The sequence below is a fragment of the Bubalus kerabau genome, chromosome 5 (genome assembly GCF_029407905.1).
Source record: "Bubalus kerabau isolate K-KA32 ecotype Philippines breed swamp buffalo chromosome 5, PCC_UOA_SB_1v2, whole genome shotgun sequence".
In the NCBI taxonomy this organism is placed as follows: Eukaryota; Metazoa; Chordata; class Mammalia; order Artiodactyla; family Bovidae; genus Bubalus; species Bubalus kerabau.
In genome coordinates this window covers 115405277-115421114 of record NC_073628.1, presented here as the reverse complement: position 1 = coordinate 115421114, position 15838 = coordinate 115405277, and the positions used below count along the sequence as shown (strand labels likewise).

The 15838-nt window shown below is 37.9% G+C and overlaps 1 protein-coding gene across 6 annotated transcripts in view; it reads left to right on the top strand.

The window, feature by feature from the left end:
- The window catches only part of ABL2 (ABL proto-oncogene 2, non-receptor tyrosine kinase), a 110737-nt gene that overhangs the window by 70408 nt on the left and 24491 nt on the right, over positions 1-15838 (top strand). For 2 of the 6 annotated variants that reach the window (XM_055582799.1, XM_055582802.1), the window contains exons 2-3: positions 12877-12939; positions 14163-14333. In XM_055582799.1, coding sequence (XP_055438774.1) covers positions 12877-12939; positions 14163-14333 — 234 coding nt within the window. Of the gene's footprint in view, positions 1-334; positions 1218-12876; positions 12940-14162; positions 14334-15838 lie in introns of those variants that run through there. The other 4 variants (XM_055582803.1, XM_055582800.1, XM_055582804.1 and 1 more) reach the window with 3 other exon arrangements.

The window sequence follows — 15838 nt, the reverse complement described above, 5'->3', positions numbered from 1 at the left end:
TGAATTATGGAGCCTCTTTTCCTTTTATTTTTTGTAATTCAGGGAAGGAGAAATTCAACCTGGTATTTGAAATTCTGAGTCATTAATTTGAGGTAACCCGTTAGTCATTTAACTCTTACTTTCCTCACTATGTTAACAGTACTGGCTTCATAAAAGGTTAATTAATTATTACCTACACCAGAGTCATTCTTTCTTTAAGCTTGCATTATAACTTTTGTAACATCTTTATTGAAGGCTGTATCAGTTTTACTATCAATAATTTTACCCTGTTAGTTTGGTTGACCTGGAACCTAGCACAGTGGCTGGTACATAACAGCTGCTTAACAAATATTTGTATAATAACAGACATTCTAGAATTATTTTTGTAGGTTATATCCCTAAAGTCATCCATCATTGGTAGATTTCTCTAGTTTCATTCTTATAAGGCTCTTGAGTTTTATTTAACTTTGTTCCTATATATTAACAAAGATTAGGCTTTTACTTTCAAAACCTTTAAAGTTTTCAGTGCTATCATGCCACGTTTTTAACCTTTATTAAGCAATAGAGCCAAACTTTTACTGAAGGCCGTCATTTCCTGGCTTCTGTGCTTATGAATCAGATTGCAACCATTTCTTTAACTTTGGATTTGTGGTTTCTTGAACTACTTTAAGTGATGCAAAAGATGAGTCTTGTTAGGCGTTTCCTCTCTTTTAAAAGTGTATTTGGTGTTTTATTGTAAACATGTTTTCTCCAAGGAAACTTCTGTACAGTCTCACTTCATCATCTCCTAGGAATGAAATCCCAGCTACATGCACTGACGCCTGTGTATTTTATCATTTGTTACTCATGTGTGTTGGTTTTTACTTATTTAGTTTTTCAAAATGTTCCAGAGTTCTTGAAGTAACTCTATTCTGACTCAATGTTTTGCTGATTACTAGACATTTCCCTTTAGGTAACTCTCCACCCACATTGGACTTGTAAATGTTACCCTGCCATTGGTTCCCTCTGGCCACTGAGTTCATGAATAAGTGTCACATGCATGTGGTATTGCTTGTCAGAGACTCTAGAATTCCAAGACTTCCTCTGTACAGAGAACAGTTAAACTTTCGTGCTTCTGGGCAGAGGAATGGTCTTTGGGATGGTTCTGCTTCCACCTAATTGTTATGGCAGAGATCAGGACACATCGCTTTGCTGTCTATGCCATGAGGCCTCAGAAACGGCTCTCCCCAGCTTGACAGGTATGATAACAGGGGTGATCATTTGGGGGAGGGTAGATAACCACAGTAATCAAGCCTGAATGAGATTCCAAAAAACTTGTACTGCTTTTGTTGTTAACATCTTTATTCTTGGCTAGTGAAGCTTCATGTGTTTTTTCCCTGGTAGGGCCTTAGTAATAAAAGAATAAATGAATAAACGAATAATGTGCAGTATTTTTTAGTTTTAAGATATGTGTGGCTTGATATTGAGAACAATTGAATGGTTTATCCAACCACCCTAGTTTTTAAAAGCAGTATTAAAAAGTATTAGCTTCCTTAGGGATTTGCCTGGTGGTTTAGTGGTTAGACTCCACACTTTCACTTCTGTGGGCCCATCTGGGTTTAAGTCCTGCTTGGGGAACTAAGATCCTTCAAGCCACGTGGCATGGCAAAAAAAAAAAAAAGTATTAGTTTTTAAGAATATGCAGTCAGACAAAGTAGAATTCTGGCAAGGTAAGTGTTTATAAAAATGCCTGGAAATGCCTGCTAAACTGAAATTTTTTATTAATTTCTCCAATTAATAACTGACAAATTTCTACTTAAACTGATAAAATTTATTGAATGACTAATTGGTGAAAGTGTTTTTAATAAAATTAAACATTAAATTTAGGAATTATCTGTGAATTTGAGTCTTGTTTAGTCCTGACAATTTTCTGTACAAGCTACTCTTACTAGTTTTACCTTATTTTTATTGTATCCTACAGGCATATCAGTAGGAAAAAAATGACCTTTTCTTAATAGTCATAATATATTTCTGCTGGGACCTATTTCTGGGTTCCATATTCCATAAGTAAAAATTAGAGTCTTCTGTTGCCTCATCGTGAGTCCATGATGTGCCTCCATAAGAGTGATTAATGAAGGATAACTCGCTATCAAAGGTACCTTGTATATAGTAGTCACTTAACATTGTTCAAAAATAAAACATTCCCAGCCTGCGCACTTGTATTTGGGCAGATGCAGTAGATCTGAATCATCCAGATTTGTCTGTCTTAAGCGGACAAGGAAAGGAGCATAGGCTGGATCTACTGGATAACACTGTGGCATTTACTTTCTATAGACCCCCCCACCCCTTTTTGTCTTCATTCCTTAGCTTTTTTGCCTCCATTTAACTCTTTAACTCCTTATGATTTAAAACATGTTCATTCTCAAGAAAATGTTAGGATGTTTCTTGTCTTTGGAAAATTTCCTCTTTTGTTTGGTGCTAGTGGGTAGGATGGTGTTTAAGTGGATATCCTGTGCAGGCAGATTGTACAGGAAACTGACCCTTAGTTCTATGAGAACAAAAGAGTGAGTGGGAAGAAAGAAGAAAGGAAGGAAATAAGATCTTTTGACTTGACCAAAAAGACTGTAAAAACCAGAGATGGGAAGAAGGGGATTGGAGAATAAAAAGGATTGTTTTCCAAGTTGTGGTTCTTTTTGTACTTTGGCCTCTGAAATGATTGTCTTCCTGTATTTACTATTTTGTATATTTGAGAAATGTACAGTATTGTTTGGCATGTGTATATATTTTAAGTTTTCATAAAATTATGCTGAAGGTCTCATCTCTTTTCTCCTTTTGTCACTTAACATGGTTTTAAGAGGCTGACTTGCCTTTCAAAATCCTCCTTTGAGTTTGATGGAGTTCCTCTCCAGTACAGATGACTCACATGTCATAGACATATCCTTGCATTTTGACAGTCTGTCATTCTACTGTCATCAGTGCAAAATCCAGTTTAAATGTGCTCATCTAATTTAAATGCTTTCTTTTCTCTGAAACCTTTTCTGATTGCAGAGTTTCGTCTTCTGTCCTCTCAAGTGTATACTCTGTAAGTGTAGCAGAATGTGTGATTCATTTATTCAATAAATTGTTTTTGAGAGCCTCTTATATACAGTAACTATTCTGGGTGCTTGGAATTTATCAGTGTACAAAGCAGATAAAAATTACCTTTCCCCATAAAAGTAATATTCTAGTGGGGTGGGATAATAGCTCACATGAATATGATGATAGGCAAGTAAATTGCATTTTGGGGGGTGATAAGATCAATGGAGAGAAATTAGTAAAGGAGACATAGGGGATGTGGTAGTGTTGTCAGGAACAGATGCATTTTAAAGTAGGATGGTTAGAGAATGCCATACCAAGAGGGGAACATTTGGGTGGAGTGTTGTGTCAGTGGCTTAGGGAAGGATGTTTTGGGCAGGTGGAAAAGCCAGTACAAAGGTCCTGAGGTGGGAGTGTGCCTGCCTTGTTCAGGTAACGGCAGGGAGGCCAGTAGTCAGAATGAAGTAAAGTAGGGAAGGAAGAGTAGGAAGATGAATTCGGCAAAGGCCCTCGTAAGGACTTTAGCTTTTATTCTAAGATAGGGAGCTGTCAAAGAGCTCCAAGTTTGATCATCCTAGTTTATTTCAGTGGATAATACAGCTGTTCCTATTCACTATGCTTATGTGCTTAAGAAGCAAGATACCTGTTTCAGATTATCTTTTCAGGACATTTGGACATATCTCAGGTTTGTTGTAACTTTCTTAATGTAAAATGATTTAATTAGCTGTGAAAATTAAAAAAACATATTCTTTTTAAGAGGAAGAAGGAATGTGAAGAAGTGAAATAAACTGTTAGGAAAGCATCTGACCTACAAGAGGAATTTCTGTCCATAGGATATAGACAGCTATGAAGCCATTTAAAAAACACTGGTTAATGCTATTTTAAAAGACTGCTTTTTTTTTTTTTCTCTTTGTTTCCTGTTACTTATATTTTTATGAAACTTAGTTACTCATTCAGTCAAAATTACTGAACACATATTATGTGACTCTTGCTAGAAAAAAAGATAAAGTTCTTATGCCAAGAAGCTCATTGTAAAGCTGGGGAAATGAACATAAATGGAGGATAAAAATAAGAGGTATTACTGTAGCAGGTATAATGTATGTGAGGCTTCCAAGGGGAGGTTACATTGAAGTTGAGTGTTTTTAAAATGAATAGAAGTCAGCCTGTCAAAGAAAAAAGAGGAATGAGTTCACATTCTGGGAAGATAGGACTATGTGAACAAAGGCAGAAAGGCAGGAAGCATCATGGTGTTTGTTCAAATTTAAAATTCAAGGTGTGGGGAGGAGCCAAGATGGCGGAGGAGTAGGACGGGGAGAACACTTTCTCCCCCACAAATTCATCAAAAGAGCATTTAAACATCGAGTAAATTCCACAAAACAACTTCCGAATGCCGGCAGAGGACATCAGGCACCCAGAAAAGCAGCCCAACTCTTCGAAAGGAGGTAGGAAAAAATATAAAAGACAAAAAAAGAGACAAAAGAGGGAGGGACGGAGTTCCGTCCCGGGAAGGGAGTCTTAAAAAGAGAGAAGTTTCCAAACACCAGGAAATCCTCTCACTGCCGAATCTGTGCCGAGCTTTGGAAGCACAGAGGGCAACATAAAAGGGAGGGGAAAAAAAAAATAAACAATTAAAAATCGCGGATTGTGAGCCCTACGGGAACTCCCCCAGCGGAGAAGCAGCGCAGACGCCTGCACACGGCATTAGCAAGCGGGGGCTGGGCAGGGAAGTGCGGCACAGGCTGTGTCCCTTAGAGTAAGAATCGGGCCGAATGTCCTGAGCGCTATCTGAGCGAAATAATTTGGGCTAGCAAACCAGACTGTGGGATATCTACCACGCGAAAAGCCAGCCCTAACCTAAGACACCGCCAGGCCCGCGCACAGAACAAAGGACTGAACAGAGATAGCCGGCTGCAGACCTCCCCCTCCGGTGACAGGCAACCAGAGCCGGAAGGGGGCAATCGCAGCCCCAGAGAGACACTATCTATAAAACTGTAAGCAGGCTTCTTTGCTAACTAAAACTTCTTGGGGGTCTGGACGGTCAACATCTGCCTGAGAAGGTGCGCCGGTTTTACACCCAGATAACCGAGTGGCGGGGAGGCGATAAGTCGCAGCATTGGCGCCCGCCAAGCACCTCATCGCCTGAGCTGCTCGACCTGGGAAGAACACAAAACGCAGGCCCAACCGAGTCTGCGCCTCTGAGGACTACCCGAGTGCCTGAACCTGAGCGGCTTGGACCTGGGAGCTCAGTCCAGGGCCGGCCTCTGATTGTTCCCGGCGGAACAACCTAGAGCCCAAGCAGTGTGGGCAGGGAGGTTACACGCGCCGTGAGCGGGGGCAGACCCAGTGTGGCCGAGGCACTTCGAGCGCACGCCAGTGTTATCTGTTTGCAGCATCCCTCCCTCCCTCCCCACAGCGCGGCTGAACAAGTGAGCCTAAATTAAAAAAAAAAAAAAAAAAAAATAGGGTCCTCCACCGTCCCCTTTGTGTCAGGGCGGGAACCAGACACTGAAGAGACCAGCAAACAGAAGAAGCTCTAACAGAGGGAAACGCCTTGGAAGCTACAGGCCATAGATTAAAACCCTGTGGTTACTACGGATTACATAGGAAGGGGCCTATAGATCTTGAGAAATATAAGTCGGACTAAGGAACTGCCAAAAATGAACTGAACCCACAATACTCACAACAAAACCAGAGAAAGACCTAGATATATTTTTACTATTTTTACGATCAATCTTTCTTTCTTTTTTTTTAATTAAAAAAAAATTTTTTTAAGTCCTCTATTGTCCTTTAATTTTCACTTTTATAACTATTACTTTGCAAAAAAAAAAAAAAAGACCCTATTTTTTTTTTTTTTTTCTTCTTCAGCAAACTTCATATATATATTTTATAATTTTTTGACCGTGGTTTTTTTTTTTTTTTTTCTTTTTTCTTTTTCTTCTTTTCTTTAACATTGCATTTTTGAAATTCCAAACTCTACTCTAGATTTTTAATTTTAGCCTTTTGATATATGTTATCAATTTTGTACCTATAGTTTTTTTCATAATTGCTGTGACTTTTTTTTTTTTTTCCTCTGTTTCTTTCTCTTCTTCTTTTATATAACATCGTATATCTGCAATTCCAAACTCTACTCAAGATTTTTAATTTATGCTTTTTGGTATTTGATATCAATTTTGTACCTGTATTTTCTTTATAATTTTTGCGACATTGTTTTTGTTGGTTTGCTTGTTTTCTCTCTTTATTTTTCTTCTTCTTCTTTTTTTTTTTTTTTTTTTAACGTTGTATTTTTGAAATTCCAAACTCTACTCTGGATTTTTAATTTTTGCTGTTTGGTATTAGTTATCAATTTTGTACCTGTAGTTTCTTTATTACTTTCACGACCTTGTTTGTTTTTCTTTGTTCGTTTTTTCTCTCTTTCTTTTCCTTCTCCTTTTCATTAACATCGCATTTTTGAAATTCCAAACTCTACTCTAATTTCTAATTTTTGTTTTTATGTATCTGTTACCAATTTTGTACCTTTAAGAACCCAATCTTCAGGACCCATTTTTCACTAGTGTACGAGATTACTGGCTTGACTGCTCTCTCTCCCTTTGGACTCTCCATTTTCTCCACCAGGTCACCTGTATCTCCTCCCTAACCCCTCTCTACTCTACCCAACTCTGTGAATTTCTGTGTGTTCCAGACGGTGGAGAACACTTAAGGAACTGATTACTGGCTGGATCTGTCTCCCGCCTTTTCATTTCCCCCTTTTATCCTTCTGGCCACCTCTGTCTCCTGCCTCCTTCTTCTCTTCCCTGTATAACTCCGTGAACATCTCTGAGTGGTCCAGTTGTGGAGTGCACATAAGGAAGTGACTACTGGCTAGCCCACTCTCTCCACTATTGATTCCACCTCATCTCATTTGGGTCACCTCTAACTCCCTCCTCCCTCTTCTCTTCTCCATGTAACGCTGTGAACCTCTCTGAGTGACCCTCACAGTAGAGAAACTTTTCATCTTTAACGTAGATGTTTTATCAGTGGTGCTGTATAGAAGGAGAAGTTTTGAAACTACTGTAAAATTAAGACCGATAACTGGAAGTAGGAGGCTTAAGTCCAATCCCTGACTCCAGGGAACTCCTGACTCCAAGGAACATTAATTGACAGGAGCTCATCAAACGCCTCCATACCGACACTGAAACCAAGCACCACACAAGGGCCAACAAGTTCCAGGGAAAGACATAACAAGCAAATTCTCCAGCAACAAAGGAACACAGCCCTGAGCTTCAAGATACAGGCTGCCCAAAGTCACCCCAAAACCATAGACATCTCATAACTCATTACTGGACATTTCATTACACTCCAGAGAGAAGAAATACAGCTCCATCCACCAGAACATCGACAAAAGCTTCCCTAACCAGGAAACCTTGACAAGCCACCTGTACAAACCCACACACAGCGAGGAAACGCCACAATAAAGAGAACTCCACAAACTGCCAGAATACAGAAAGGACACCCCAAACTCAGCAATTTAAACAAGATGAAGAGACAGAGGAATAGCCAGCAGATAAAGGAACAGGATAAATGCCCACCAAACCAAACCAAAGAGGAAGAGATAGGGAATCTACCTGATAAAGAATTCCGAATAATGATAGTGAAATTGATCCAAAATCTTGAAATTAAAATGGAATCACAGATAAATAGCCTGGAGGCAAGGATTGAGAAGATGCAAGAAAGGTTTAACAAGGACTTAGAAGAAATAAAAAAGAGTCAATATATAATGAATAATGCAATAAGTGAAATTAAAAACACTCTGGAGGCAACAAATAGTAGAATAACAGAGGCAGAAGATAGGATTAGTGAATTAGAAGATAGAATGGTAGAAATAAATGAATCAGAGAGGATAAAAGAAAAACGAATTAAAAGAAATGAGGACAATCTCAGAGACCTCCAGGACAATATTAAACGCTACAACATTCGAATCATAGGGGTCCCAGAAGAAGAAGACAAAAAGAAAGACCATGAGAAAATACTTGAGGAGATAATAGTTGAAAACTTCCCTAAAATGGGGAAGGAAATAATCACCCAAGTCCAAGAAACCCAGAGAGTCCCAAATAGGATAAACCCAAGGCGAAACACCCCAAGACACATAGTAATCAAATTAACAAAGATCAAACACAAAGAACAAATATTAAAAGCAGCAAGGGAAAAACAACAAATAACACACAAGGGAATTCCCATAAGGATAACAGCTGATCTTTCAATAGAAACTCTTCAAGCCAGGAGGGAATGGCAAGACATACTTAAAATGATGAAAGAAAATAATCTACAGCCAAGATTATTGTACCCAGCAAGGATCTCATTCAAGTATGAAGGAGAAATCAAAAGCTTTTCAGACAAGCAAAAGCTGAGAGAATTCTGCACCACCAAACCAGCTCTCCAACAAATACTAAAGGATATTCTCTAGACAGGAAACACAAAAATTGTGTATAAATTCGAACCCAAAACAATAAAGTAAATGGCAACGGGGTCATACTTATCAGTAATTACCTTAAACGTAAATGGGTTGAATGCCCCAACCAAAAGACAAAGACTGGCTGAATGGATACAAAAACAAGACCCCTGCATATGTTGTCTACAAGAGACCCACCTCAAAACAGGGGACACATACAGACTGAAAGTGAAGGGCTGGAAAAAGATTTTCCATGCGAATAGGGACCAAAAGAAAGCAGGAGTAGCAATACTCATATCAGATAAAATAGACTTTAAAACAAAGACTGTGAAAAGAGACAAAGATGGTCACTACATAATGATCAAAGGATCAATCCAAGAAGAAGATATAACAATTATAAATATATATGCACCCAACACGGGAGCACCGCAGTATGTAAGACAAATGCTAACAAGTATGAAAGAAGAAATTAACAATAACACAATAATAGTGGGAGACTTTAATACCCCACTCACACCTATGGATAGATCAACTAAACAGAAAATTAACAAGGAAACACAAACTTTAAACGATACAATAGACCAGTTAGACCTAATTGATATCTATAGGACATTTCATCCCAAAACAATGAATTTCACCTTCTTCTCAAGTGCACATGGAACCTTCTCCAGGATAGATCACATCCTGGGCCATAAAGCTAGCCTTGGTAAATTCAAAAAAATAGAAATCATTCCAAGCATCTTTTCTGACCACAATGCAGTAAGATTAGATCTCAATTACAGGAGAAAAACTATTAAAAAATCCAACATATGGAGGCTGAACAACACGCTGCTGAATAACCAACAAATCACAGAGGAAATCAAAAAAGAAATCAAAATTTGCATAGAAACGAATGAAAATGAAAACACAACAACCCAAAACCTGTGGGACACGGTAAAAGCAGTCCTAAGGGGAAAGTTCATAGCAATACAGGCACACCTCAAGAAACAAGAAAAAAGTCAAATAAACAACCTAACTCTACACCTAAAGCAACTAGAAAAGGAAGAAATGAAGAACCCCAGGGTTAGTAGAAGGAAAGAAATCTTAAAAATTAGAGCAGAAATAAATGCAAAAGAAACAAAAGAGACCATAGCAAAAATCAACAAAACCAAAAGCTGGTTCTTTGAAAGGATAAATAAAATTGACAAACCATTAGCCAGACTCATCAAGAAACAAAGGGAGAAAAATCAAATCAATAAAATTAGAAATGAAAATGGAGAGATCACAACAGACAACACAGAAATACAAAGGATCATAAGAGACTACTATCAACAATTATATGCCAATAAAATGGACAACGTGGAAGAAATGGACAAATTCTTAGAAAAGTACAACTTTCCAAAACTCGATCAGGAAGAAATAGAAAATCTTAACAGACCCATCACAAGCACGGAAATTGAAACTGTAATCAAAAATCTTCCAGCAAACAAAAGCCCAGGTCCAGACGGCTTCACAGCTGAATTCTACCAAAAATTTAGAGAAGAGCTAACACCTATCCTGCTCAAACTCTTCCAGAAAATTGCAGAGGATGGTAAACTTCCAAACTCATTCTATGAGGCCACCATCACCCTAATACCAAAACCTGACAAAGATCCCACAAAAAAAGAAAACTACAGGCCAATATCACTGATGAACATAGATGCAAAAATCCTTAACAAAATTCTAGCAATCAGAATCCAACAACACATTAAAAAGATCATACACCATGACCAAGTGGGCTTTATCCCAGGGATGCAAGGATTCTTCAATATCCGCAAATCAATCAATGTAATACACCACATTAACAAATTGAAAAATAAAAACCATATGATTATCTCAATAGATGCAGAGAAAGCCTTTGACAAAATTCAACATCCATTTATGATCAAAACTCTCCAGAAAGCAGGAATAGAAGGAACCTACCTCAACATAATCAAAGCTATATATGACAAACCCACAGCAAACATTATCCTCAATGGTGAAAAATTGAAAGCATTTCCTCTAAAGTCAGGAACAAGACAAGGGTGCCCACTTTCACCATTACTATTCAACATAGTTTTGGAAGTTTTGGCCACAGCAATCAGAGCAGAAAAAGAAATAAAAGGAATCCAAATTGGAAAAGAAGAAGTAAAGCTCTCACTGTTTGCAGATGACATGATCCTCTACATAGAAAACCCTAAAGACTCCACCAGAAAATTACTAGAACTAATCAATGACTATAGTAAAGTTGCAGGATATAAAATCAACACACAGAAATCCCTTGCATTCCTATACACTAATAATGAGAAAACAGAAAGAGAAATTAAGGAAACAATTCCATTCACCATTGCAACGGAAAGAATAAAATACTTAGGAATATATCTACCTAAAGAATCTAAAGACCTATATATAGAAAACTATAAAACACTGGTGAAAGAAATCAAAGAGGACACTAACAGATGGAGAAATATACCATGTTCATGGATTGGAAGAATCAATGTAGTGAAAATGAGTATACTACCCAAAGCAATCTATAGATTCAATGCAATCCCTATCAAGCTACCAACAGCATTCTTCACAGAGCTAGAACAAATAATTTCACAATTTGTATGGAAAAACAAAAAACCTCGAATAGCCAAAGCGATCTTGAGAAAGAAGAATGGAACTGGAGGAATCAACCTACCTGACTTCAGGCTCTACTACAAAGCCACAGTTATCAAGACAGTATGGTACTGGCACAAAGACAGAAATATAGATCAATGGAACAAAATAGAAAGCCCAGAGATAAATCCACGCACATATGGACACCTTATCTTCGACAAAGGAGGCAAGAATATACAATGGATTAAAGACAATCTCTTTAACAAGTGGTGCTGGGAACTCTGGTCAACCACTTGTAAAAGAATGAAACTAGAACACTTTCTAACACCATACACAAAAATAAACTCAAAATGGATTAAAGATCTAAACGTAAGACCAGAAACTATAAAACTCCTAGAGGAGAACATAGGCAAAACACTCTCTGACATACATCACAGCAGGATCCTCTATGACCCACCTCCCAGAATATTGGAAATAAAAGCAAAAATAAACAAATGGGACCTAATTAACCTTAAAAGCTTCTGCACATCAAAGGAAACTATTAGCAAGGTGAAAAGACAGCCTTCAGAATGGGAGAAGATAATAGCAAATGAAGCAACTGACAAACAACTAATCTCGAGAATATACAAGCAACTCCTACAGCTCAACTCCAGAAAAATAAATGACCCAATCAAAAAATGGGCCAAAGAACTAAATAGACATTTCTCCAAAGAAGACATAAAGATGGCTAACAAACACATGAAAAGATGCTCAACATCACTCATTATCAGAGAAATGCAAATCAAAACCACTATGAGGTACCATTTCACGCCAGTCAGAATGGCTGCAATCCAAAAGTCTACAAGTAATAAATGCTGGAGAGGGTGTGGAGAAAAGGGAACCCTCTTACACTGTTGGTGGGAATGCAAACTAGTGCAGCCACTATGGAGAACAGTGTGGAGATTCCTTAAAAAACTGGAAATAGACATGCCTTATGATCCAGCAATCCCACTGCTGGGCATACACACTGAGAAAACCAGAAGGGAAAGAGACACGAGTACCCCAATGTTCATCGCAGCACTGTTTATAATAGCCAGGACATGGAAGCAACCTAGATGTCCATCAGCAGATGAATGGATAAGAAAGCTGTGGTACATATACACAATGGAGTATTATTCAGCCATTAAAAAGAATACATTTGAATCAGTTCTAATGAGGTGGATGAAACTGGAGCCTATTATACAGAGTGAAGTAAGCCAGAAAGAAAAACACCAATACAGTATACTAACACATATATATGGAATTTAGAAAGATGGTAACAATAACCCTGTGTACGAGACAGCAAAAGAGACACTGATGTATAGAACAGTCTTATGGACTCTGTGGGAGAGGGAGAGGGTGGGAAGATTTGGGAGAATGGCATTGAAACATGTAAATATCATGTATGAAATGAGTTGCCAGTCCAGGTTCGATGCACGATACTGGATGCTTGGGGCTGGTGCACTGGGACGACCCAGAGGGATGGAATGGGGAGGGAGGAGGGAGGAGGGTTCAGGATGGGGAACACATGTATACCTGTGGCGGATTCATTTTGATATTTGGCAAATCTAATACAGTTATGTAAAGTTTAAAAATAAAATAAAATTTAAAAAAAAAAAAAAAAAAAAAAAAATAAAATTCAAGGTGTGGAATGGGAGAGAAGGGAAGCTGGAGAAGTGTTAATAGGTGGAGATCTGATTATAAGAGACCTTGAAGGCCTTGTTAAAAGAGATTTTTAGCTTGATGGTGAACTATTGAAGTATCTTAAGAAGAGTGACATGGTCAAATTTTTTTTTAAATAGATCACTTTGCCAGCTGTTTGGAGGATGGATTTGAGGGCGACAAGACTGGAGGCAGTAGTCCAGGTGAGAGATGTTGGGAATCTGAACTAAGACATTGGCAGTACAGGTGGAGAGGAGGGAGTGGATTGGAAAATAAAACCACAGATTCAAGGGGTTTTCTTCTTCATATATGATAAAACCAAGTTTAAATTAAAAATGAGTGGAAGAGGGAGACATACCAGAAAAGAATTGTTATATGACAGAGGCAGTTGCATAGTGGCAGAGTGCCACTAAAACCCATTTTTAGTGACTAAGAAAATTGCTACTGAAAGAACAGTGTGTTTTTGGTATGATTATTCTGAACTGTGAGAAGCAGGTGATCTTAAACTAACATGGTATAAGGATCACCTGTTTGTTTAGTGTAACTAAATTTAGGAACCACAAAGCCTTGAAGAAGAAACCAGGTCTTACAAGGCTTCAACCATTACAGGTGATAGAAACTCAATAAATCATGTCTATTGCCAGCAGTGTTTTGAGTCCTAATTAAGTTACAGTATTTTATTAAAAATGTATGAAAAGAAAATAAGGAAAAATTGTTTTTTATTAAAACAATTAACAGTGGAAAGCTGTTACATTATAGACCGTACATGGTAGTACAAAGGTATTTTGGGATGCCAAGAATATTTTGTATTAAACCAAAATACTTTTCTGTTTAGTAGATAATTTTAGGGTTTTTTTTTCTAAAAGCACTATTTCTATCATTTTCTATATGTAAATGGAGGGCCTGGATTAATACAATCTATACATATTTCTTAAAAATCTCTTATCTTTTCTGAAATTTGTTTTATATGGAGATAGTAAGGGGAGAAAGGTACTTTGGGAGGACTTAACTTCATTTATAAAACATAACTATTCCTTCTTAAAACCACCGTCATCTAGACAAAATATCTTGTGTGTTTTATAAAATGAACTGGCATTTCTTTTTGAGATTTTTTTCCTTTCATTTTGAGGAAACTATGTTTCCTATTCATTTACCTCTGATTCTGGCTCATGCATAAACATCACAGCTAGACGCTCCTTTTGTGTTCTTTTCTCTATCTTACTATGTTTTCAACAAGTAGATTTCTGTCCTGCTTAGGAGACGCGCCACCTGCTCGTTCTTCTGACGCCACAACCACGTGTGGCTTTGTTCCTTGCTGGAGCCATGAGTGTAATGCCAGCAGCTGAAGTACTGTCTGTGTGCTCAATTCAAATGAACCTCCAACTGCTGGACTTGGTGTAAACTCCTTTCTCTCTCTGTCTTTCAGAAGCCTTGCACCGCCCCTACGGTTGTGATGTTGAACCCCAGGCCCTGAACGAAGCCATCAGGTGGAGCTCCAAGGAGAACCTGCTCGGAGCCACCGAGAGTGACCCTAATCTCTTTGTTGCACTTTATGATTTTGTAGCAAGTGGTGATAACACACTCAGCATCACTAAAGGTGAGCTTCTACATGATGTCCTCTCACTTTTCAGTTTTTATTAGTGGTTAAGAAATAATGGGATCTGTTCTGGATTCTGCCTCTGACTGGAATTAGGTAGGTAATTTGGGCCCAGATACCTCTGGTTCACTGGGGATAATGCCACCTTATCTACTTCATCGAGTTTTCATTAAGGCTAAAATGAGACAAAGTACATTAGAAAAAAAACACTGCACAGTATATACATAAACTCGACTCCTTCTCAAAATTCTGTTCTGTAGGTAATATGCCAGCATCTGTCTGCCACAAAGGTAAGGTTTACTGTACACCTCTTTTCAGTGAACTGTGGCTCACTAAGAGAAGTCAGGTTTCCAGACCCCAGTGCTACTCTTAAGTGTCGTTCATGGGCTGACTTCCTGTGAGAACCATTCGTTACCAGTCTACGCTGAGATTAAGAACTTGTACTCAAAATGTAAAACAACTACATTGCTAAGTACACTTATTATTTAGTTCAGCTGACATTTCTTTTTTTCTAACAAAGCTGAAGAAAGTGGTCCAGTGATTCACAGTCTGGCACAAGCATCTTACCTTGCTGTGGACCTACTTTGGGTAGCCCTGGCATAGACAACTTATCTCTCATTTGCGTTTATATGCGTTAGTGAAAGGACTAGCAGGAAGGGTTTCTATTGCAGTAACACTCACAACAGAGTAGTAGTACTGTTTTCAGTAGTAAATTCTTAACAAAGAGAACAAACACCAAGAACATAATCATGTAAAAACCATCCATTACTGGTTTTCTGAACGAGGACAGAAAATGTGGAATTTTTATGAGAAAGAAATAGGAGTGTGGGCATTGTCATTGTATACATGAGTTGGATTGATAATCTGCTTATATTTTTCTTGTCTTTTGAATGTATTAAAGCTTCCTACTAGGAAAAAATAAGATTCTGGATAATTTTTAGCTACATGAAAGTGTAAATTAAATGATTCTTTGTCAAACAATACTTCTCTTATTTGTAAGGTTTGAAATGAGATAGTAAATGAGAGTGGATCACCAGATTAAGAAGACAGGTCTCCACTCAAGGAATGTTACCCTGAAGTAAAATATTTTTATACATCAATTTTAAAAATCCAGCCAGATTCATCAAAAGCAGAAATCCTTAAAACTGAGTTTCTGGGGTATATGTATGTCCCAGAGTGGGGATGATGGTATATATACATGCATTTGATGGTATTTGTATGTGTGTGCAACTGTGTTTTATGATGGGAGGAAAATTTTACACAGTTTTAGGATACAGGACTTCAGAAATATTTTATACTCTGTATGGTAGGTGTCTCTTTGGGCTACAACACAGTCTTTTACTTTAAGGTGCTTCATTGGGAAAGTTGGTGAAGGTGACTCAGAACACTCGTTCCTAGATACAATTTTCATGTCAGTATTTTCCAAGATTGCTCAGTCACCAGCGATACATTGATAAAGAAAGCCTTTTGATTCATCAGTTACCATGCATCTCAAAAAGTGGGAT